The following is a 22,831-nucleotide window of genomic DNA, read 5'->3' as shown; positions in this document are numbered from 1 at the left end:
GGAAATCTCAGTATCAATTTATAATCATTACCATAAATTCACCACATTCTAAACTGAACTCATTTTTCCTTCTCCCATTAAATATTTTTCTTTTTCTGCTTCACTAACTAGTTGATATCACCAATTCACCTGATCAGCAGAGCCAAAAATCTAAGCATTATCCTTCCTTTCCTCAATACCTGCTTTCTATATAGTCACCAGTTCTGTCAGTTTATTCTCCAAGCCTACTGCTATGGCCCTAGTTTAATCCTTCTCTGTCCCTGGCTACAGTTTCCTACCATATCCTTCAGTCTTAACCCTCTCTACCCTGAGCTAATGTGGCTCTTAGAATGCTTACTGCTATTCTGCACACCCTCTCCAATCTCAGCATACCAGTCCTTATGCTTCAAATGTCCTCCACCTGTAAATACACACACAAACCTAGCAACTTGGTTTTTCATGCAGACTTTCTTATAAGGGAAAAATATACTAACTCTATGGGGACCAAAATATGTAGTCCACTTGGCAGTTGTACTGTACATTAAGACCACACATTCTGGCTTATTTATCATTCTTTAATGTGTTTTATTAGTGTATCATTTTCTCAGGGTCTTATCAACTCAGTACAGCGAGAAAACTTCAGTTTCCAGACCTACACAATTGAAGAGGAGATACCACTGCCCTGTGAAACTTTTCCTGAGCAAAAGGAACCAGCTCTTTGACACTGAAAGCAAAAACCAAAACATTTTAGTGAAATTCATGACTTTACTGAACAATAAAACAAATGAAACTAGCACTCAGAAGGTTTCTAAGATGAGCCAATAATGGTAAATAATTTATGATAAAGACACAAGAGCCTTCTGTGTTTCAAATGAAATGCATATGATAAAGAAGTATGTTCTCAATTCTGTTGCGAATCAATCTTTCCTAATAATAATAGTTAGCTGATAGTACTTACTAGGTGCCAGGCATCATGTTAAACGCTTTCTGTGTATGATCACCTCCTTTAATCCTCACAATTCCATGAGGTGAATGCTATTACTGTCATCATTTTACAGACAAGAAAATTAAGGCTTAGAGGTTAATTACTTGTTCATATCAAGAGCCAGGAATCGAACCCAACTATGTTTTTCCAAAGCTGGGGCCTCCACCCTCTGAGCTTTACTAGCAAGGGACTGGAGTGTGAGGATAGGGAGTGTGTGTGCAGTTTGCAAAAGTCTCAGATAATTCTACCACAATCCTATGTCTCTACTCCACTTTTTAAAAACACTTAGTGGTTACTAAATAAAGAAGAAGAAGAAAAAAAACAAGTAATCTGCTCCCCTTAACCATTTGTTCTTGAGCGAATTATATTTGCTTTTAGAAATGACTTATCTGGTTCCAAAGTTGGGTATATTTACAAGAAGGCAGAATAATCTGTGTGTATGTTGTATGTACATCACATGATTCTTAATAAGATGACTCCAAATCTGACTTTGGTTCTGTTTTTAAGTGGGTAATTCTACAATACCAAGAAAATAATAGATGTATTACCATAAATTGGGAATCATTCCATTACTTGTTTTGACCTGCTAAAAGTAGTAAATGGAACATAGATAAAAAATAAATCTCTATTCCAATAAATTAAGTCTACCTCTATCTTAGCATCTTGCAAATGACATGCATTCAATAAATATCTGTTAAATGAATGAATCAGGCTGTAGTCAAATTACATCCTTGTAGTCTATAGTAGGGAGGAACATGAATTACATAAGAACATGAAACTGTTAGAATACAAGGAAATGGAAAGCTTTCTTAGCCTAATTTACAAAAGTCTACATAGGTCTCTCATGGGTTTCAGTAAAGGTATGTGTACGTGCAGGGCTATACCAACTAAGCCCATCGGTTACTTTGAAGGTGCAAACATTCCTTAGAGATGGGACTGACAACATGGTGGCAAAAATACCACAAAATCTTTAACACTTTTCTTTTTTTGCTTTTGTTGGTTTTCCAGTTTTCTTATTTTAAAAGAACATTGATGTTAAGATGTTTTCCTCCTGAAGTTAATATATGATAACGAGGAAAGTCCAATAAACTGCCATGGGAGGGAAAAAAAAAGTCCTTAGGCCAGACAGAAAACAATTTGATGACTCAGGATCATTACTAAGAATAGCAATTACTGTATTATAATATAATGACTACAGTGATATCCTCCAGGTTTATAAACTTTTAAAGAGCCTTTTTGAGGTGACGTAGCCAAGATGGCAAAATAGAAAATAACCCGCTTATATCTGTCCCCCAACAAGCCTGCACCCATCCACAGTTAAAGAGCTCTTTCTCCGGGTACTAAATAATCCCAAATTGCTAATTTTTTAAAAAGATTTTAAGCCCATTTCTAATTTTGTTTCCTCCCTCACTGTGAGGCTATCAACTATTACACTTTACTGTTGCTAGCTTGCCTCTCCCCTTTCTAACTTGCTGTTGGCTGAGAAATCAGATAACCAGGTTATCAGAACACCCATAAGGTGCCTGTTTGACTGAACTCCAGGACCTGTTTTTCTGCCTTGGCTGGGTTCCCAAGTACCGCTTTCTTTCATCCCTCCAGCAGCACCAGGGATTTAGCTGGCTTTCTCTTCCTCCTTTGGCACTGTCGGCAAGTGCTTTTCTCACCTGGTATTCTTTTACCTAGCCTAGCTGTGAATATACTCTGTCCTTTCTTAACCGTCTCCCAAGAAAAGACAGCTCTTCCTCTATTCTTTTGTGAAAATTGTACTGATAACTGCTAAGGGAAATATAAGGTGGATTATAAGTAAGGAAAAAAGGTTTAGGAAATCTTAACATTCCTCATTGTAATTTTTGCTCTTAACCCATTTATGCCTACTGTTGCATTATTGGAATGTTAAACTTGTGGGAGTCATATCATACTGCTCAAGGTCATCACCAAGGTCTGATTTTTCACACAAAAAAATGTGCAACCTCTGGCGTAAATGGGTTAATCAGTGTTTACTGACTCCCTTTCTTGGATGATCCCAGAAGATGGCTGCCCACTAGTCATTTCTCCCTCACTATGCTGCAAGTTCCTCAAAGGAAGGGATCTTATTTTTGTATGTCCAAAACCTAACAGCAACTGACACACAGTAGTCTTGCAAAATACATGCCTACTACCTAGAAGCTTAATCATTAAAAATATCAATACATTGAATTACAGAAGTAATTTAATGAACAAAGTCAATATTAATACATTTTCAATACAACATCAACTAAATGAATTGCCTTGAAAAACACAGTTAAGCTAAGATTGAATATTCTAAAGAAAAACACTTATGTGCTTAGTGAAAAATTCTGCATAAAAGAGTCTGGTGTTAAAAGGGTGCTTTATCATTTTTATAGCAATGACACACTATACACTTTTCTGTAATAACTAAAAAGAACTAGTTGCCAGTCTCATAGGAAAGCCAAAAACTGAACATTCATTTGGCTCATTGCTTAGTTTTATCACCATTTCCACTAAGAGCATTTGCAGCTGATCATGAATGCATTTAAAATAAGCCCCACATCAAATGAGAAATGATCAGATATCTTCTTTTAAAAACTCACAATGGCTAATAAAAGCCTCATGTGTAGTCTTTCAATTTTGTAACTAAAAATAAAACAAAGGCAAATTCAGTGGTTTGGCCTAGTACTGGCTGAGAAAGTTAAGAATGGTTGAAATGTTTTTTTAGTTGTTAAATTACAGGCTTTGGGAACAGTAGTAGCATCTCAGAGGCATTTTAGTTGGTTTCTAGTCTCCTCCTCCTCCTTTCTTCCTCCAGTGTGCTCTTTCCTTTTTTTTACTTTTCTCCCCCGAGACAGAGTCTTGATCTGTCGACCAGACAGGAGTACAGAGGCACCATCTCAGCTCACTGCAACCTCCATCTCCAGGGTTTAAGCAATTCTCCTGCCTCAGCCTTCAGAGTAGCTGGCATTATAGGCGTGTGCCACCACGCCCAGCTAATTTTTGTATTTTTAGTAGAGATGAAGTTTCACCACATGTTGGCCAGGCTGGTCTCGAACTCCTGACCTCGTGATCCACCCACCTGGGCCTCCCAAAGTGCTGGGATTACAGGCGTGAGCCACCACACCTGGCCGATGGTGTGCTCTTTCTTAACCAACAAGTTTCCTTTTGTTTCAACTTATACCACTGGCCTGAATAACCCCAAAGAGGGATGCCTATGGTGGAAAGCAATAAGAGCAGAGAGCAGAGATTTGATGCTTGGACCCCAAACACGATATACTTTACAAAAATGATGAATGTTTAGCAATTTTCTAAATTGACTTGCATTTTAAATATAAAGAGGCATTTACGTTCTTCTGAAAAGGTCACAACACCATGTGGAATACGGACGCACAAATTCAGTCAACTGTGGGCCTCACTCCATAGGCATGCCCCCCATTATCCTCTTAAACATCCTTTCTTTCCTGAGATAATTCCATACCACATCTTTTCTCACTTATCTCTGACCCTCTATCTGTTCTTCATTTCTCTTATTCTCATTCCTCCCACTGATAAATCCATGTAATCTATAGCTAGCTTTTGCTCCAAACTGAGAATTATGGACAAACATAATCTGTTATGCACTTGCACACTTGTTGATCAGAGTGTAAATTAGTAATCCTCTTAGAGAAGGAACTGGGTGGCTGAAAGACAGACAGGAGAGAGAAACTTACTTTTTATCATATACCTTTCAATTTTTCTACCATGTGTATATGTATACCCAGTTAAAAAGTAATTAAATACAACTCAACAGTCCTCTTCCTGCCTCCTCTAAACCTTGCTCCATTAATTATCCCTATCCTCCATCAGTTTCACCTTCTTCTTTGGCTTATTAAACATGCTCAAATTCTTTTATGTTATTAAAATCTACCATTAAAGAAACCCCTACCTTTCCCAAGTCTTTGAGTTCCCCTCTACTCCCTCTGTCCTTACCCAAGCTTCTTCAAATACTCTCATTTTGTCTTTCCCACCTCTCATTCATCCCTCAACCCCACTACAACCTGATTTCTTCCTAAACCACCCACCTTGGGTCATCAACAGTCCCCGCTAATCAATCCAATCATGACGTCTTAATTGTTATCTTATGTCATCTCTGGTTTATACTGTTGACTACTCCCTATTTCAACTTCCCTTCCTTGGCTCTCCTAGAGAGAGAGATCTTACAATGCTCATTCTCAAACTCCTCACTAGATCATCCCATTCCCTCCCCTTGATCCTTAAATTTTAGTGTTTTCCAGAGTTCCAACTGTGACCACATTTTGTATTGTTCTTGTTGTAGTTGCTTTTTCATTACCTTTTTGCCAACTAACTACTACCACAGATTAAATTATCTTTTTAGTGTTAGTGACTCCCAATCTGGCTCTTCAGACAGACTTCTTGACTCCACTCAAATTTCCCACAGGCTGACTATGATCCACTGAATACTAGATTCATCTATCCCTCATCCTGCCACATTCAATCCATTAACAAATCCTGTACACCCTACCACCGATATATACCTCAAATCTACTCACTTTTCTCCATCCTCTCTTCCACCATCCTCGTTCAAACCACCATCATCTCTTAGGCTAGGAACCAACAAACCTCCTAACAGGGCTCGGCTCCATGCTTAATCATGGCCTTAAACAGGGTTCTCCTCCATTCTCCATAAGCAGCAAGAATAGTGTTTTTAAAGCTAAACTCCTTAAAAAAATCCAGGGCGGGCACAGTGGCTCATGGCTGTAATCCCAGCAGTTTGGGAGGCCAAGGCAGGTAGATCACTTGAGTTCAGGAGTTCGAGATCTGCCTGGACAACATGGTAAAACCCCATCTCTACAAAAACATATAAAAAGTAGCGGGCATGGTAGCATGGGCATGTAGTCCCAGCTACTTGGGAGCCTGAGGCAGGAGAATCGCTTGAACCCGGGAAGCAGAGGTTGTAGTGAGCCGAGATCGCACCACTGCACTCCAGCCTGGGTGACAGAGCGAGACTGCGTCTCAAAAATAAAATAAAATAAAATAAAATAATAACATAACATAACATAAAAACATAACATAACATAAAATAAATAAATACATAAATAAAAATAAAAATAAAATAATACTTTAAAAATCCAAAGGTTCTCATAGTACCAACAATAAAACCACACCTCTCATCACAGTCTGTGAGGTCTGGCCTAGTCTGGCCCCTGCCTACTTCTCCTCCTTCATCTTGTACCAGTCTCCTCCTTGCTCATACTCAGCCACAGAGACACAGACCTTTTGTTGCTTCTTTTAATTCCTCATCACACTCTGTTAACTCCGGGCCTTTGCAACTGTTGTTCACTGTACCTGGAATACTCTTTCTCTCTTGTTCTCTATATGCCAACTACTTCTCACATTTAAGTCTCAGCTTAAAACTTACCAGTGTACTTGATCTTAAGTAGCCTCCTCTGCCCACCTTTGTTCTCTAACTCAGCATCTAGTTTGTTTCTTTCACACATATATTACAAAAATTGTAATAATATATTTGTAATAATACACAAAATTATAATATATGTGTGAAAGAAACAAATTAGATGCTGAGTTAGAGAACAAAGGGAGGCAGAGGAGGCTACTTTTTCTTGAAAGGAAAGAGAGGGTGCCATCTTCTCCCTCCTCCTTCCTGATCAGAAGAGGAATATAAAATGTCAGAAGCTCAAGCAACTCCATAAATAATTGGTGTTGAAATGAACTATTAGCTAAACTGGTGGGGGAATTCTTTCACCATTAACATGCATAATTCATCAACTCCATTGTTACACAATACAGTATAACACTCTTAAATGAGACTCTATTTAATCATTCCTTCCTTTTTTGTGACTTGTCAAAAAGCTTTCTAAAAAGAAAGAACTCAAAGTTTGGCAAACACTGACAGATAAATATAGATAAGCTCCAAAGACCTCAAGGATCTTTACAAAATGAATTAGTTCCACTGCTATACCACCAGCAGACTCTGTACGTTCATTTTCCAGCATGAATAAACCACAATACAGGGTAAACAGGGTATCTTCAAGAGGTTATGTGAGTCAGTAGTAAAGCTAAGAATAAAGCTAGAACATTACTTATAACATATGTAAATATTAAGCAGCCAGTTGAAAAAGAAAATTTCAATACAATGACCTCAATTAACAACTGGTCAAACAGCTGTTCATTGAACAGTTTTCAACAAATGCCACTTGAATTAAACCAAAAGTACTAAAAAAAGGTAAACAGTAGTACACAGCAGCCTCTGCCCAAAGGGAGGTTAAAGATGTAAGAAGTCTAAGCTCCAAAAGGGAGAGCTCTAATGATCTGGATTAGATCTAATATCCAATGAGCTAAGAAATCTAAGAATATAAGATACTACCAGATAATAAATATTTGATGAGTGTTAAAACAGAATTGTCAGGAGAGAGCTCTTTTCTAGCTGAAGTGGTCTGGCTTCACACAGGATGTAAGATTTAAGTGGACTCCTTAAGGAGGAAAAGATTTGGATAGGTGAGGAGAGTATCTGGTAGAAGAAAATAATAATGATAATATCCAACAGCAAGTAGCAGACAGAGCCAGGTTGGCAGCAGTATACAGACCAATTTGAGTGGGAAGAATTATGCAGAAGGTATTTGGAGATTTAAATTTGACTAGTTGAGATTAAGAAGTCTGAACTTGATCCTGCAGGGAACACATTTCTAAATAGAAGTGACATTTGGAGAAATAAATGTAAATGCAGGATGCAGGATGAATTTTGGGAATGGAGAGATTAGAGACAAAAATAATTAGAAAATTTTATCACATTTACACATTGATTATTTTAATAAAGGTATAAACTAGGTGAAAGGAAATTATAAGAAGGATTTACGGGTTTGTGAGATAGTGAAAACAGGACCTGTTGGGGCTAGATGAACTTTTTCCTTTCCTAAAACTACATCTGGCATACGCCTCAATTATTCAGGCTTGAAACCTTACAACTTCTCTTGCCCCTCACTCCCTGAGAATTCTCTTCCCCAGACATTTGCCCCTCCCTGCAAACTAGCTTCTCCAACTTCCCCAACCACACAACATATTCCAGCCAAAAGAAAGGACTGCATTTACTAGCTTTGTAGACACACCAGGAAATTCTCAGTCCTGTACCTCTCTCCATGCTATTTCTTCTAATTTTAGTGTCCTCTCCCCATTATACATATGCAACTTCTAGCCATGCTTCCCATGCCAGCTCAATGCCACTTTTCCCAACAGGCCTTCACAGAAACCCCAACTTGAAGGAGGTATTGCCTCCCAACACTTTCTGCTCTTCTAAAACACTTTTTAAAACCTTAGAGCTGTTCCTTATCTCCTCTGATAAACTGCATACCTCTTACAGCAAACATACTTATATTTGTATTACTCTGCCCTCTTTTCACAAATAAAGATCTAGATAAATATCATATAGCAACAGCACAGTGTAAAGACTCTGAAGACAGACTGAGTTTGAATCTTAACTCTGCTGCCTGTTAGCAACGTCATCTTGGACAAGCTACTTAACCTCTCTGTGCTTCAGTATGTTTACATATAAAATGAATAGCAGGTATTTCAAAAGGTTGTCAGAATTTGGCTTACATCTGCGTCAGCACCATAAAAGTGTCTATTAAACACATAAGATCACTTTTTACGGTGGAAAAATACTGAATATTCTGATAGTTGTAGACAGCTTTATGATCTATATAAGGAAAAGCAAAATGTCAAAATAAAGACAGCCTCTGGGTACAAACAGCTATATACAAATTCTTTCTATATCTTCTTATGTATACTCTAAGGGTTAGCTGTGCCCTTTATAATCTTATATTAACAGTGGCTCTGTTTTAGTTAGACATTTCAATATTCTGGGAAAACTGTTAGTTCTGCGTCCTGTGGCACTAGCTACCTTGGTTACCTTGTCTCCAGTCTTATTACCTTTCATTTATCCTTTACAAGTCTAAGTTTTTCTAAAATGTAAATCTAATGCTTTTCCACTGCTACAAATCACCTCCATCCCATCTTCGTTAGGATAAAGTTTAAGTCCCTTGGCATCTCATGTAAAATCTTCCTAATCCGGCCCCAGCCTCATCTCCAGTTTCATTTCTCTCAACATTTATCTCCTCACCAAAAAACCTCAATCACGCAACCACAGCTTAAAGGCTTCTTGCATGTCTACCTCGATTACCTAGCCACAGCTTAAAGGCTTTTTGTATGTCAATCCTTTTGCCTAGAACACCTATTTGTCAGTTTGCTAGGGGTTCCATAAAAAAATACCACAGCCTGGGTGGCTTCAACAGAAATTTATTTTTTCACAATTCTGGAGGCTGGAAGTCCAAAATCGAGGTATTGGCAGGTTGGTTTCTCCTGAGGCCTCTTTTCTTGCTCTTCCTAATGAACCCTCACAGTCTTTCCTTTGTGTGTGCAACTCTGGAGTCTCTTTTTGTGTTCAGATTTCCTTCTTATAAGGAAAACTGTCAGACTGGATTAGAACCCACCCTAACGGCTTCATCTGAACTTAATCACCCCAAAGCCCTGTCTCCAAATACAGTCATATTCTGAGGTTATGGGTGTTAGGGCTTCAACATAATTTTGGGAGGACACAATTCAGCCCATAACATCCCCTTCCCCTTTTCTGTGCCCAGGCTAATTCCTATTTTTTTCCCCAAGACTGGTCCAAGCCTTCCCACTCTAGGCTAACTTCAGTGTTCCTTCTCTGTGCTCTCAAAGTACCTCTGCAAGCTGTGATTCTATTGTTCAACACACTATGTTAATTGTCTCTTTCCTTCTTCAAACTACATTCCTTAAGGGCAAAGACTAAATTCCTAGCATTGGCAGTGTGTGGCACACAGAAGGTGTTTAACAAAGATTTGATCATTGAAGGGAAATGAAAGAAAGAACATGAACCTTGAAGTATGACAAGCGTGGGTTCAAATCCTGGTTCCACAGTTTACTTATCTGTGACTCTGGGCAAATCATTAAATGCTGAACTTCCATTTTAAATAAAGTAGTTGTAAAGACAAATGACCTACTTATAATGAAAGCACCCAGCTGTGTAGGTGCTCAATAACTGTTAGACTACAGATTTTGATCTTGTCTGCTGTGACACTCAATACTACCATTTAGTAGCTGCATGACCTTTGGTATATTTACTATCCTCTCTTTGCTTTAGTTGCCTATATATAAAAATACTTCAGTGCTATTGTGAGGATAACAATATAGGTAAAAGATTATCTAGCACATAGTATTATATAAATGTTTCCTATTAGTATAAGAACACTGCAGATCTGAACAGATAATGACTAAACTATGAATAATTTAGTTCCTTTAATTACTAAGTCATTTAAATGTGACTATTACCTTTTTGCCTCCTATTTCTTACCAACTAAACAGGATGATAACTAAAGAGGTTCGAAACTGGTACAGATGATATAATCAGAGCTCAAAATAAACATGAAATAAGACATTATCTGTCTCATTCCTTATATTGGTATTCAGCATATTTGGGGCACTAAAACAAAGAAACTTTCAGTGGAGAACAACACTTCTCCGCTCATATTTTAATTTTTTTTAGAGATGGCATCTCACTGTCACTCAAGCTGGAGTGCAGTGGTGCCATAATTGCTCAACAGATACTTTGATCTCAGCCTCCCAGGTAGCTGGGACTACCCACCCAGCTATCTTTTATTTTTATTTTTGGTAGAGATGGGGTTTTGCTATGTTGAACAGGTTGGTCTCAAGCCATCCTCCTGCCTTGGGCCCTCAAAGTGCTGGGATTACAGGTGTGAGTCACCATGCCCAGCAGGGTCACATTTTTATTTGCAGACTCACAAAACCTGTTAACTGGAAAGAACCTTTCGATAAAAGTCCAGTCTTATAATTTCTTACATAAGTGAGATGGATTTGGAATGGGCTTTTAGGGTCTTACTGAGCAGTTCAGTAAGAAATGGGAATTGTAGGCACAGAGAATCAGTTTGCTCAAAAGTACTAAAGCAGGGGTTCAGGACTTATTCCAGATGTCCAAGGTGTGTGTTGGAACCAGTCTTAGACAATAACATTGGACAATCCTCTTTAACCACTCAACCTTTAAAGTCTATAATTTCTGAAGTACGTATTAGTTACCTGATCTGTGACTTTGAAGCAAGGCAGATCTAGATTTAAATCTCCCCTTGTTACATAAGCAAGCCTTTGAGCCTCAGATTAGTGCGATAGGTTTGTTGAAGTGATTGAGCTAAAGTATGAAGAGCTCCCACCTGGGGTGCCTGGTAGATTGCAAATACTAAAATGTTGGTTCTGTCTTTTCTTTTTTTGAGACGGAGTTTCGTTCTTGTTGCCCAGGCTGGAGTGCAATGGCTTGATCTTGGCTTACCGCAACCTCTGCCTCCTGGGTTCAAGCGATTCTCCTGCCTCAGCCTCCTGAGTAGCTGGGATTGCTGGCAGGTGCCACCATGCCTGGCTAATTTTTTTTTTTTTTTTTTTTTTGAGATGGAGTCTCGCTCTGACACCCAGGCTGGAGTGCAGTGGTGCAATCTTGGCTCACTGCAACCTCCGCCTCCCGGGTTCAAACAATTATTCTGCCTCAGCCTCCCGAGTAGCTGGGACTACAGGCACGTGCCACCATGCCCGGCTAATTTCTGTATTTTTAGTAGAGAAGGGGTGTCACCATATTGGCCAGACTTCTGTATTTTTTTTTTCAGTAGAGATGGGGTTTCTCCATGTTGGTCAGGCTGTTCTTGAACTCCTAACCTCAGGAGATCTGCCCACCTCGGCCTCCCAAAGTGCTGGGATTACAGGCAGGAGCCACCGTGCCCAGCCAAATGTTGGTTATTTCTAACAAACCTCTTCCATCATATGAGTAAGTCTGTAAGATAACAAAAACACTGTCTTTCACATGGTATGTGCTTGTTAAATGTCTGAGACTTGTTGGACATCACTTAATTTTAAAAATATAAAGCTGGGGCTGGGCACGGTGGTTCACGCCTGTAATCCCAGCACTTTGGGAGGCCGAGGCGGGTGGATCATGAGGTCAAGAGATCAAGACCATCCTGGCCAACATGGTAAAACCCCCTCTCTACTGAAAATACAAAAATTAACTGAGCGTGGTGGTGTGCGCCTATAGTCCCAGCTACTCTGGAGGCTGAGGCAGGAGAATCGCTTGAATCCGGGAGGCGGAGGTTGCAGTGAGCTGAGATCACCCCACTGCACTCGAGCCTGGAGACAGAGCGAGACTCTGTCTTAAGAAATAAAAATAAAAAATAAAAAAAGAAAAGCTGGAATAACTGCTGGGATGATAAAGTGTCTTCATCCCTGACCTTTCTCACCACCAAATGTCCTTCACAATTTGTTTTTAAGTGTCATGTCACCACCATTAACGTGCTATTTGGAGACTACTGTACCTCAGACTTCCAAGTCAACAGCAAAGATCTACAGGTCGGGAAAATTTACGGAGACCAACAACTGAAAGTGTTCCTTTTGTTCCTATGGTCCGTTCCATCAACTTGATGAATTTCCTGTGAAGTTACTTTTTTCTTTTTTTTTTTTTTCTCTGACGTAGAAACAGCAGCTCTAAGCAAAAGGTGAATGAGCAAGTAACTGAACTTATCCCTATTATTATGACGCAGATTTTTTTTTAAGTTGGAAGACTATTTTTGCGCTGGTACTAAAAAGGACATGTGCCACTATTAGGCTTCAAACTAAAGTCAGTCGTTTTTCTTTTTCAAGATATGTGGCATCTAGCTCAAAATTAATTGCAAGAAAAGCCCAACTCTATTTGACCCAGAAAGAGCTCTTTCCAATACCCTCTCCTCCCATTTACATCACAAATGGCGACTGAGGCTTAAGGTTTAATGCCCGACCCTAAAGCCACCCATCCTAAAAGACGGGGCTCCAGATGGATGCTGTCTGGCAGAGGATAAGGCGCTATGAGAAGCTGCCAAGCCTCAGATGTGCAGCTGGGCTGAATCCCGACGCCAGCGCCCAGCGCCCATCACTTTGTACCCACACTTAGGAAACAACCCACTCCTCACCGCGGGATCCGGACCCAGCCCTCCAGCACCCAGCCTCCGGCTCCAACGTCTGCGCGTGACCTCTGGGGACCGGAGGAGCTCAAGGCAAGGAGGTCCCTCCGCCTTCCGGGGAACTTGTCAAGGGCAAGTTCGGGTTGTGCGCGGATAGCTTACTCACTTGAGTGGCTCGGCATCCTCTGTCTTCCGCCCGCGCTTCCTCAGGAAGCCCCTAATACAGCGGCAGCCTGAGAGCAGCAGCCGAAGTTGCTGCCGCTGCTCCCAGTGCCAGCAACCGCCCGGGCGTGGCAGGGACAGGCGGGCGACTTCACGACATCATCACTCGGCGACCTAGGTTCTGCGGCGGCACCAGGTCGATGGCAGCCCCTACACAATTGGGGAAGCCAAAGGAGACCCACTCTCCCAGCGGCCTCCACGGCCCCAGCGCAAGTCCTGCTGGGAATTGTAGTTTCCTGCCCGCCCCGCCCCAAGCTCGCAGGCCCCGCCTTCTCGCTGCCCAGCCACAGGGAGGGAGGCGGGGCCGCGACCCCGGCGCGGGTGGGGCGAATGCGTTCCCAGCGGGTAGCCTGGGTCTGGGGCAGAGTTCCAAGCCCACGGCCCCGGTCGCGGCCTCGCCGCCCTCCCGCGCCCCGCGCCGGGAGCGGGCCTAGAACGCTCGCCTAGCTCCTCCGCGAGCAGGGCTCTGGCGCCCGCCCCCGTCCGCACAGCTGGCAGCCTGAAGAGAGTCGCTGGCCGTGGTCGCCGCTAGGGTAACGACGGGAGGCAGGCCCGGGAAGGGAAGGTGTCGGGGCCGGTGGGGGACATGAGGGAGAGAGCCTTGGTCCGCGCACACCCGGGACGCCCGAGGCCAGAACGCGCTAGCCTACCTCCAGGCCGAGCACCGGCGGCTGGCGGAGCCGTGGCAAGAATGCGGCCCGGCGTGGCGAGCGGCCACTGCACCAGTGCAGCTCGGGCTCAGCGGGTTCCCGAGCCGCGGGTTCTCGGTCCGCCCAGTGGTCCCTGACGGGTTGGCCGTGCCAGGTGCGCGGGGCCCAGGCCGCCCGGGCGCCCTCTCCCCGCAGCCCTTACCTTTGGCCGCGCTCTCGGGCTTGGCGAGTTGCCACACCAAAGACACCCTCAGACCCCAGTTCTATCTGCCGCCTTCTGCAAGTTCGCTGCGAAGTCCCCCAAAGCAGGACTAGGAAGGAACCTTTACAAAATCAAATCACTCGAGTGTCGTTTTGTCTTTGGTTTTTCAATTCAACGCTGTGTTTTTCCCTGCTGGGTCTGTTGTCAAGTACCTTTTCCCCAAAACTTAATGAGGATGTGTAACACGGCGCCCCTAGCACGGTGCCTGGCACACAGTAGGCGCTCAGTAAAGATTTGTTGAAAGCATGAGTCACTAAGCTTGGAAAATTCTCCCGAGCTGTGCGTCGCTATGATCTTTGTTAAGATTTTACAGGTTCCCAAAATCACTTTGAAAATTACAGTAATTTTAAAGCTCAACAAAGACAGTTACATCGGGTCATTTTTGCATTCCCTGTAACAGTGGCCTCTGTTGAATGCCTAAATTAACTCAAAGCCTGTGTTCTGTAAGAAGATGCGACCTTTGGTTTCTACAGAAAGTGTTAATATTTCAGATTAAAGTCTTCACATGAACGATTCTATTATGGAACAAACTGAAATTACTTATAAAGTTTTATCGTAATTAGCGTTTTAGATACAAGTGCAAAGGACTGCACTGATGTACTTGTGAATACACTCCGAAATAGAGGTCTCTTAAATATGACTTTTTTTAAAGAAAGGGTATATATTCATGTCTCGTGAAAGAGCATGCCAGAGAAAATTATAATAACAGCAAATCCCCCACCCCCACCCCTTTGCTGGGTGCAGCTGCTGCCTTGACCTCAAAATGTCTTGTAAAATTATCTCTTAGTAGTCTGGTGTGTCTAAGACAAAAATCTCCGAGATTAAACCACTCTATAGGGACAACCCTTTTATTACTAACAATTCTTAACAGATTGTGTCTGTTTCTTCAGAGCTTTTCTGAAAAAGAAAAAGACAACATAATGGAGTTTCACATTAAGACAAAATCAGTAACAACTTGCTGACACTGAGTGAAAAAAGCAGGATACAAAATCATGATAACCAGAAAATTTGGTTAATCATGACATCCATAACCCTTTTGCTTGTGGGAAGGTCAGCTACAAGTGGCCAGGGCCTTGTCCGCCCTGTTTACCAGTGGGTGTCCACAGTGCCTGACCCATGGTAGCCATTCATTAAACACTTGTGTAATGATTACTTGGCTGTTACAGATTGACAGTGTATTGACTCTGGGTGTGTAGTTTCTTCATTTACTTGGATATCTCCTTAGAATAGATGACTGGAGGGAATTTTACTGGGTCAAAAGGTATGAATATTTTCATGGTTATTGAAACATTTTACAACCTGATTTCCAAATAAGCCTTATTGTTTTGTACTGCCTTCAGTACATTTGGGTGTACCTTTCAAAGCATAGTTCAAGCTGATACAGTGTTTGCTAATTAGGGGGCACTTTGAGATGTAACTCATTTGATCTCATTCACCCTGGAAAGTTGGCAGGGCAGGCATTGCTTTTCTCCTTTTGTAGCACATCTAACTCTAGTGCCTTAAATTGATCACAACCTTTCAGGCTAAATGATCACAACCTTTCAGGTCCATCTTCCTCCCAATCTCTACCTTTGGTTCATAGTTAACATCCTGAATAAATTCACCTCTTTCTTTAGCAGTAAAATTGGATATTGTTTTATAGTTTTTATGGTTTACAAAATCTTCCCTTTCTCATTCTGCTCACATATTTGTAGATGAGTTCATCAAATTTGGGGACTTCATTAAAATGAAATAATGAGGCACAATTTAGATGAAAGAGATGATGTTGGTTAGATGTAAAGGAATACTCCGAACCCACAAACTTACAAGATTGCCACCCTTTCTATTAGTAAAGGTCTGGAAACCGTGGATGGTGCTTTTGTACCTCCTTGAATTAATTTCCAAGTCTGTTACTCTGATTCTCTCCCATATTTGCTGGTCAGGGACCCCAAATGATTTAGGAGGTAATTAATCCAATAAGAGCTTTGCAAAGTCTCCAAGTTTAGTTATAATATGTGGAACCATTGAAAATTCTTGGGGTTTATTGTGACATCGTTTATATCATAAAGTGGGCCAAAAAATTGGTTTTCTATATTGCTTTCAAATTTGCTCAGCGTTATTTAAAAAACAAACAAAAAACAGTATAGAAAAGATAGGGAAGGAGAAATGCAAATATATTGAGGCTTTGGAAATATTTAGAACCTCTTTTCGTTTTCACTCTGCTTCTTTGTTGTGATGTCAGATCCCAAATAATGTTCAGTAAAAAATAAATGCTCTTTAAAGATACTTTTCAGGAATGTCTCCTCGTGTCAAGGAATAGCTGCCTAAATATTGGATGGGTTTAAGGCAACTAGTTCTTTTAGGAACTTTTATGTGAATCTAAATTATTTTGCTTTTGTTTTTTATAGTAGGATATATCTGCATCTTGAAAGGAAGATAAAACAAAAGCCTTCTTTGGAATAGATGGATTTTTGTCACTTTCTGTATGAACTAAAGCGATTCAATGTCTCTTTTGGTAAGTTTTTGTAAATATAGATCTGATTTTGTTCTGTCAGACTAGTTGGATGTTAATGCCAAGCCATAATAAAAGGGATATTCTGATGGGATATTCTTATGCTCTGAGATATTGTTTTAACCTGATTGACTTCTGGACTTGGGAAATGAATTACATTCTCATTGAGTTTTTCTTTCTTTCATAAAGAACTTCTCGTATACTTCAATATGCTCATTATTCTAATCCTTTGTCCCATATCTACTTTTTCTCATAGGTGTTATACTTCGATATGCCACCCACACCAGTTAGCTATGCCTTATCTTTTAAATCTTTCAAAAATCCCTTTTACAAATTTCCATCTGACCAAAAGCAAGCCAAACAGTATTAAAAATAACCCCTTTGACTTAACCGAAAAAAAAAATCATTTGGATCAAGTATAATATGAGGTATAGCTGCCAACTGGTTTTTTATTTGTATTTAGATCCATGGTATCTACTTTAGATTAAGTAGCTTGAGGACTTTCATTCTGTTTAATACATAATAATAATATTTGAATAGGGAATACTTATATTAAAACGTGGCTTTTAAAAAAGTAATGAGTAGACCAAGTGTAGTGGCTCACACCTGTAATCCCAGCATTTTCAGGGACTAAGACTAGAGGATCAGTTGAACCCAGGAGTTCAAGACCAGCCTAGGCAACATAGTGAGACCCTGTCTGTATAAAATATTAGCCAGATGTGGTGTTACATGTCTGTAGCCTCAGCTACTCAGAGAGTTAAGGTGGGAGGATCGCTTGAGTGAGGGATCAAGGCTGCAGTGAACTGTGATCATGCCAGTGCATTCCAGCCTGGGTGATAGAGGGAGATCCTATCTCAAAAAAAAAAAAAAAAAAAAAAGGATGAGTATATTTGTATGATGATTTATAGTTTACAAATACTTTCATATATTTCTTTCATAGTTTCACATTGTGGAAGTTTAGCAGGGCATGTGGCATTATCCTCATTTTCAGTTTCTCCAAGATTGCAAAAAATTGGAGCTGGACTCATACCTGCCAATCTATTCTATCAATTACCAAGACTGAGAGGCAGAACTATGAAGTTAGAAGACCGTATTGTTAGTAATATGGAAAATACATAATACAATTACTTACATGTTTAAGGTAAAGCTTTACCACTTGAAAGAGAAGCTTTATATATCTGGAAAATACACGGAGGTGAAATGTCTTGTTCTCTAAAGGAGAGATCAGCAAGCTTTTCTATAAAGGCCAGATAATATTTACAGACCCTTTGGACTTTGTTACAGCTACTTTTCTGCTGAAGTACTAGCATGAAAGCAGCCATAGGCAATATATAAATGAATGAATGTATCTGTGTTCCAGTAAAACTTTATTCACAAAAACAGGTGGTGGGTCAGATTTGGCTCATGGACCATAGTTTGCCAATTCCTACTCTAAAGGATTACTTAAGATTTACAATTTTGTATCAGTTGGAAAAGATATAAAAGGGCATTTAGTCTATTCCCCTCATTTGATAGGTGAGGATTCTGAGAGTCAAAGGGCTGTGTGTTGCCCAGGGTTTTCAAATTTTGGAAAAAGGATGTCCTAGCTTATTATTCTATAATTATGGGTTTTGTGAAAAATAATAGAATGTGATAATGAGTGATTTATATTGTTAATGATTTTAACTTTAAATCACATTTTTCTGCAATGGTGAAATATTTTAAATTCTTTGAATCGAAATATTTACTTTTTTTCCTAAATGAGAAATGTATGCAATTGGGATAAAGTTGATACTTTTACTTAAGGATTCTTCCCCATTCAAGTTTTACCCTCTATTTGAGAACTAAAAAATGCTGTTTTCAAAGGAGCAGCATATGTAAAATATCTTCTTGCAGTTTCTTTATAAGGTCTAACTACTTTTTACTTGGCTATTATGATAATGGACAAAGAAATTATATTCAAAAATATTCTGTGGGAACTTTCTTCTGGATGATTTTAAATCATTATACTGCCTGAAAGAAATTAGCCTGTAGATTCTTCATGAGCTATTATGTTCACCAGCATTTGATTGATGCAGTGTGGATATAAAAATGTTTTGAAGGATAAGATATGACTATTTTGTGATTTTTATAATATGGGCAGCTAATGAACATGCTAACATTTTTTTAGGTGGAGAGAGCAAAAATATCTTCCTTATATTGGCTGGTTTTAGCTGTCTTCATATTTAATAATGATCACTTTCTTAGGCTGTGAAAATTTTATATAAAGATGATGCAATAGAAGCCTGCCATATTAGTTTATAAAATGTTTTTTGTATTTTTATAAACTGAGAACATAGATCACAACTCTTATTTTGAAAAAAAAATGGGGTCAATATGTCTTAAATTCTCTTTCATCAAAAAAGTGATGCACATTTTTTAGAGGTAACGGCTCTTTAAATGCTTGAGTGTATTTTGAGGGCTGTGTCAGGGTTCTTCCAGACCACCCTCAGGTTTAGTGAGTTGCCAGGAGGACTCAAAGAACTTATCATACAGTCATACTCACAGCTAAGATTTATTAGCAAAAAGGTATAAAGCAAAATCAGCAAAGGGAAAAGGTGTGTGGGGTGAAGGTGAGAGGAAACCAGGTGCAAGCTTTCAAGAATCTTTTCTCAGTGGAGTCCCATAGGATATGCACAGTTCCCCCAGAGGTGTGACATGTGAAATGTTGTCTACCAGGGAAGCTCATTAGAGACTTGGACTTAAGGTTTTTATTGGGGACTTGTCACGTAGGCATGCTCTGCTAGCAAGTAACAAAATTCCAGTCTCCCAGAAAAAAAGCCAGGTGTTCAGCATGAACCATATTATTTGCATGAACAGTTTAGACACAGTAAGCGATTCTTATGAAGGGAACCTCTGCAAAATCCCAATTCCCAGATACTAGCCAAGGGTCAACCTTATAAGCAGCTCTTTTCTAAGAATAGCAGTTTTAGGCCTGTTGTTAATTCTTCTTTTGCAGTGGTATTAATGGTCGTTATGAAAAATTCAAGCTAAATGTAAAAATATATAAATACCAAACAATACATAAATGTCCTGCCTAGCTGGTGGATATTTTCAATATGAACAACAGTAATAATCTTCAAAAACTGTTTTATTATAAATGTTATTCACCCTAGGAAGCCATTAGAAACTCTGCAGAGGAATCAGTTGTACAGCTATCTTGACATTGTTAGCATCTATTCTTCAGGGTGAATTTTACATCAAACAGTGGGAATACATGCCAAATTTTTGTAATAGATTTATAAAGTATACAGACTGTAGGAATTCAAGTTAAAATAATCAGCAGTGTAGGCTAACTGGGAAAATGACTAGTTTGATTAGTGAGAAATTCTGACATTTCTTAAAAGGAAACTTACTTTTAAGTAATTGACTACAAAGTTTGTTAAGTAGACATAGGTAGACATATCTTAAGAGACTCATTTGAAATTGTACCTTAATGTTTATATAAAAATAAATGTCCATAAGATGCTTGAAATTAAAAATTCTGAAGTGGTTCACGCCTGTAATCCCAGCACTTTGGGAGGCTGAGGTGGGTGGAACACTTGAGGTCAGGACTCCAAAACCAGCCTGGCCAACATGGTGAAACCCCATCTCTACTAAAACTACAAAAATTAGCCAGGCATGGTGGCAGGCGCCTATAATCCCAGCTGCTCAGGAAGTTGAGGCAGGAGAATTGCTTGAACCCAGGAGACAGAGGTTGCATCGAGTTGAGATTGCGCCACTGCACTCTAGCGTTGGTGATAGAGTGAGACTCCATCTCAAAAAAAAAAAAAAGTTTTTGAAATACTGAAAATATCTTGTTATGAAAGCCTCTCATAAAATGTGTTTATACTTTTCTTTTGACATACTTTTTCTTCCTAAATAGTATAAGGTCAGCTTCACCCCACTGATTGATGATGTGATAAATCACATGTAGGTGTTAACATTTCTTTATTGGCAATAAATAATAATAGAACCATGGGTAAATATGCAGAAAAATGTAAATTGTGATGATAAAATAAGTCTCTCTTAATTTGCTTTGAGTTGTAATTAGAGATGTTTATCACCTTTAAAAATAATTATTTTTTCACTCAATATGTGGCTTAATGTGAATAAACATGGTTTCTATACTTAAGAAGGTAGCTGAGGATCAAAATAAAAATAATTATAATGAATACAGCAGAATAATCTTTGGCTAAATATTCAGAAGAAAACCTCAGTGGTGTTGACAGACGGAGTTAAAAATTAACACCAACAGTTAAAATGAATTATTATGACATCAAGAAAAGAGGGCAAGGATCAGCGATAGCACCAAGTGAAATGCTAACATATATGAAGTTTGTCTGCATGCCCAGCCACTTCTCCCTTCTGTTCCACGCTGAGTTCCCCCATGATGTGGATCCTGGCTTCAATTCCAGGTTCCTGCATGTTGCCCTTCCTCTCTGCTCCCCACTGTAGTCACTAGACCTTTTTGTATCTACACACCACCCCTGCTTAACTGTAACTTATTTTTCACTTATGTAATGCATTTCTGACTTCCAGGATTGTTTCTGCACTTCAAGAACACAAGTTGAATCACTCAGACCTGAAAAACAGTCTGAAACCAGTATCCATCAATACTTGGTAAGAAAATGGTTAGGCTGGATGCAGTGGTTCACACCTGTAATCCCAACACTTTGGGAGGCCAAGGCAGGAGGATCACTTGAGCCTAAGAGTTCGAGACCAGCCTGGGCAACATAGTGAGATCTCATCTCTAAAAAAAAAATAGTTGAGTACAATTAATGCTCTAACTTTGTCTTCTATTCACTTCTGGTTCTCCTCTATTTCTTTTTCTTTACAGTGTCTTTTACTATTTCTCCTTTCTCCTGCCATTTTCCAGGAGTCTATAACTGGCCATTTCTCTTCTTCCTAAAGTGGCTCTTCCTAAGCAGTTTACCTATTCCTATGACTTAAGTTGTTCAAATTTCAGATTGTCTTGGAGTTACCACAGGTTTCCTGAGGGGACCCTGGCATCAAGCAGAACTGATGCTTCTCAGATTTTTACCCGCAACCCCAGACTCTTTCCCGCAGATTTCAGATTGTCCTGGAGTTACCACAGGTTTCCTGAGGGGACCCTGGCATCAAGCAGAATTGATGTTTCTCAGATTTTTACCCCAGACTCTTTCCTGGGCAACAGACATGTCTCTAGAATACCTCCAATTGGATTTTTCAAAGGCATCACTACTCGGTTTGAATAAAACCTTAATCTTCTTTTAAACCCACCAACTCGTTGTATTTCCTACTTCGGCTAATGAAAATTCATTCACTGTGTCATCATCCTAACTAGAAACTTTAGAGTTATCCTCACACGGCCTCTACCTCTGCCCCCATATTTATTATTCACCAAGTCTTCTGAATCTGTCTCTGAAATGCCCTGGGGTCTATTCCCTACTTCACATGAGCACTGCTACTGCTCGGGTCTCATTGTCTCTCACCTGGGCTCTTGCAGGTGGACTCGTTGCCTCTACTCTCCTAGACACACACATAGTCTTCTCCCACCGCTCACATCTGTTCAGTGTTCAGTACTGCTACCAATACAGGCCTGCTTGTGTCGCTTTCCAGCTTTGAAACTTCCATTGGTTTACTAAAGCCTATGGAATAAAGTGTAAATTAGCATAATATGAGGGCTCTTAACTGGTGTAGAATATGTCTTAGTTTCATTCTCTACTTGAAATACTCTTTTTTCTTTTCTGCTTCTGAAATTCTTCCTCATCCATAAAGAATTGGTTCAAATATTGTATCTGTGAAGCTTTTCCACTTATACTTTTTATTTGGCTCTGCTCCTGTATATCTTAGATATATCTTAGGATATTTCTTTGGGATCTTTTCCTCTCCTTATTCCATACTTCATATTGCATTTTTTACTACAGAATGGAACCTACCTTGCAAATGCCTTATTCGCTACAAAATTAGTGAATCCCAGTTAGTTTTACTTATAATTTAGCCCCCAGCCCTATCTTCAGCTGTCTTTATTTCTGTTATTTGGCTTTTTATTCATTAATACTCTAGTCTTCTAGTTACCTGTCTCTTCATAAAATATGACGTAGTATCTGAGGGTTTTTTTTTTTAATTGGAGTACTTAGAAGGTGTATATATTTATGGGGTACCTGAGATATTTTGATACAGGCATATGATATGTAATAATTACATCGGGGTAAATGGGTTATCTATCACTTTAAGCATAAATCATTTCTT

The 22,831-nt window shown here is 39.7% G+C and overlaps 2 protein-coding genes across 10 annotated transcripts in view; one reads left to right on the top strand and one right to left on the bottom strand.

The window, feature by feature from the left end:
- TRAK2 (trafficking kinesin protein 2) overlaps positions 1–13,398 on the bottom strand; it is a 102,261-nt gene extending 88,863 nt beyond the window's left edge. For 2 of the 4 annotated variants that reach the window (XR_004441625.1, XR_004441626.1), the window contains exon 1: positions 13,142–13,272. The gene's annotated coding sequence lies outside the window, so the exon portion shown is untranslated. Of the gene's footprint in view, positions 1–13,141 lie in introns of all 4 variants that reach the window. The other 2 variants (XM_033230705.1, XM_033230707.1) reach the window with 2 other exon arrangements.
- Positions 13,399–13,456: 58 nt separating this feature from the next.
- STRADB (STE20 related adaptor beta) overlaps positions 13,457–22,831 on the top strand; it is a 31,061-nt gene continuing 21,686 nt past the window's right edge. For 3 of the 6 annotated variants that reach the window (XM_033230710.1, XM_033230715.1, XM_033230713.1), the window contains exons 1-3: positions 13,589–13,730; positions 16,500–16,603; positions 21,140–21,220. In XM_033230710.1, the coding sequence (XP_033086601.1) occupies positions 16,592–16,603; positions 21,140–21,220 (93 nt within the window). In that variant the 5' untranslated portion in view covers positions 13,589–13,730; positions 16,500–16,591. Of the gene's footprint in view, positions 13,731–16,496; positions 16,604–16,856; positions 17,029–21,139; positions 21,221–22,831 lie in introns of those variants that run through there. The other 3 variants (XM_033230711.1, XM_033230714.1, XM_033230712.1) reach the window with 3 other exon arrangements.

Source organism: Trachypithecus francoisi, unplaced genomic scaffold (genome assembly GCF_009764315.1).
Source record: "Trachypithecus francoisi isolate TF-2019V2 unplaced genomic scaffold, Tfra_2.0 Lachesis_group13, whole genome shotgun sequence".
Classification (NCBI taxonomy): domain Eukaryota; kingdom Metazoa; phylum Chordata; class Mammalia; order Primates; family Cercopithecidae; genus Trachypithecus; species Trachypithecus francoisi.
Note: the sequence above shows the minus strand (reverse complement) of the source record. Positions and strands in the feature narration are given on the sequence as shown.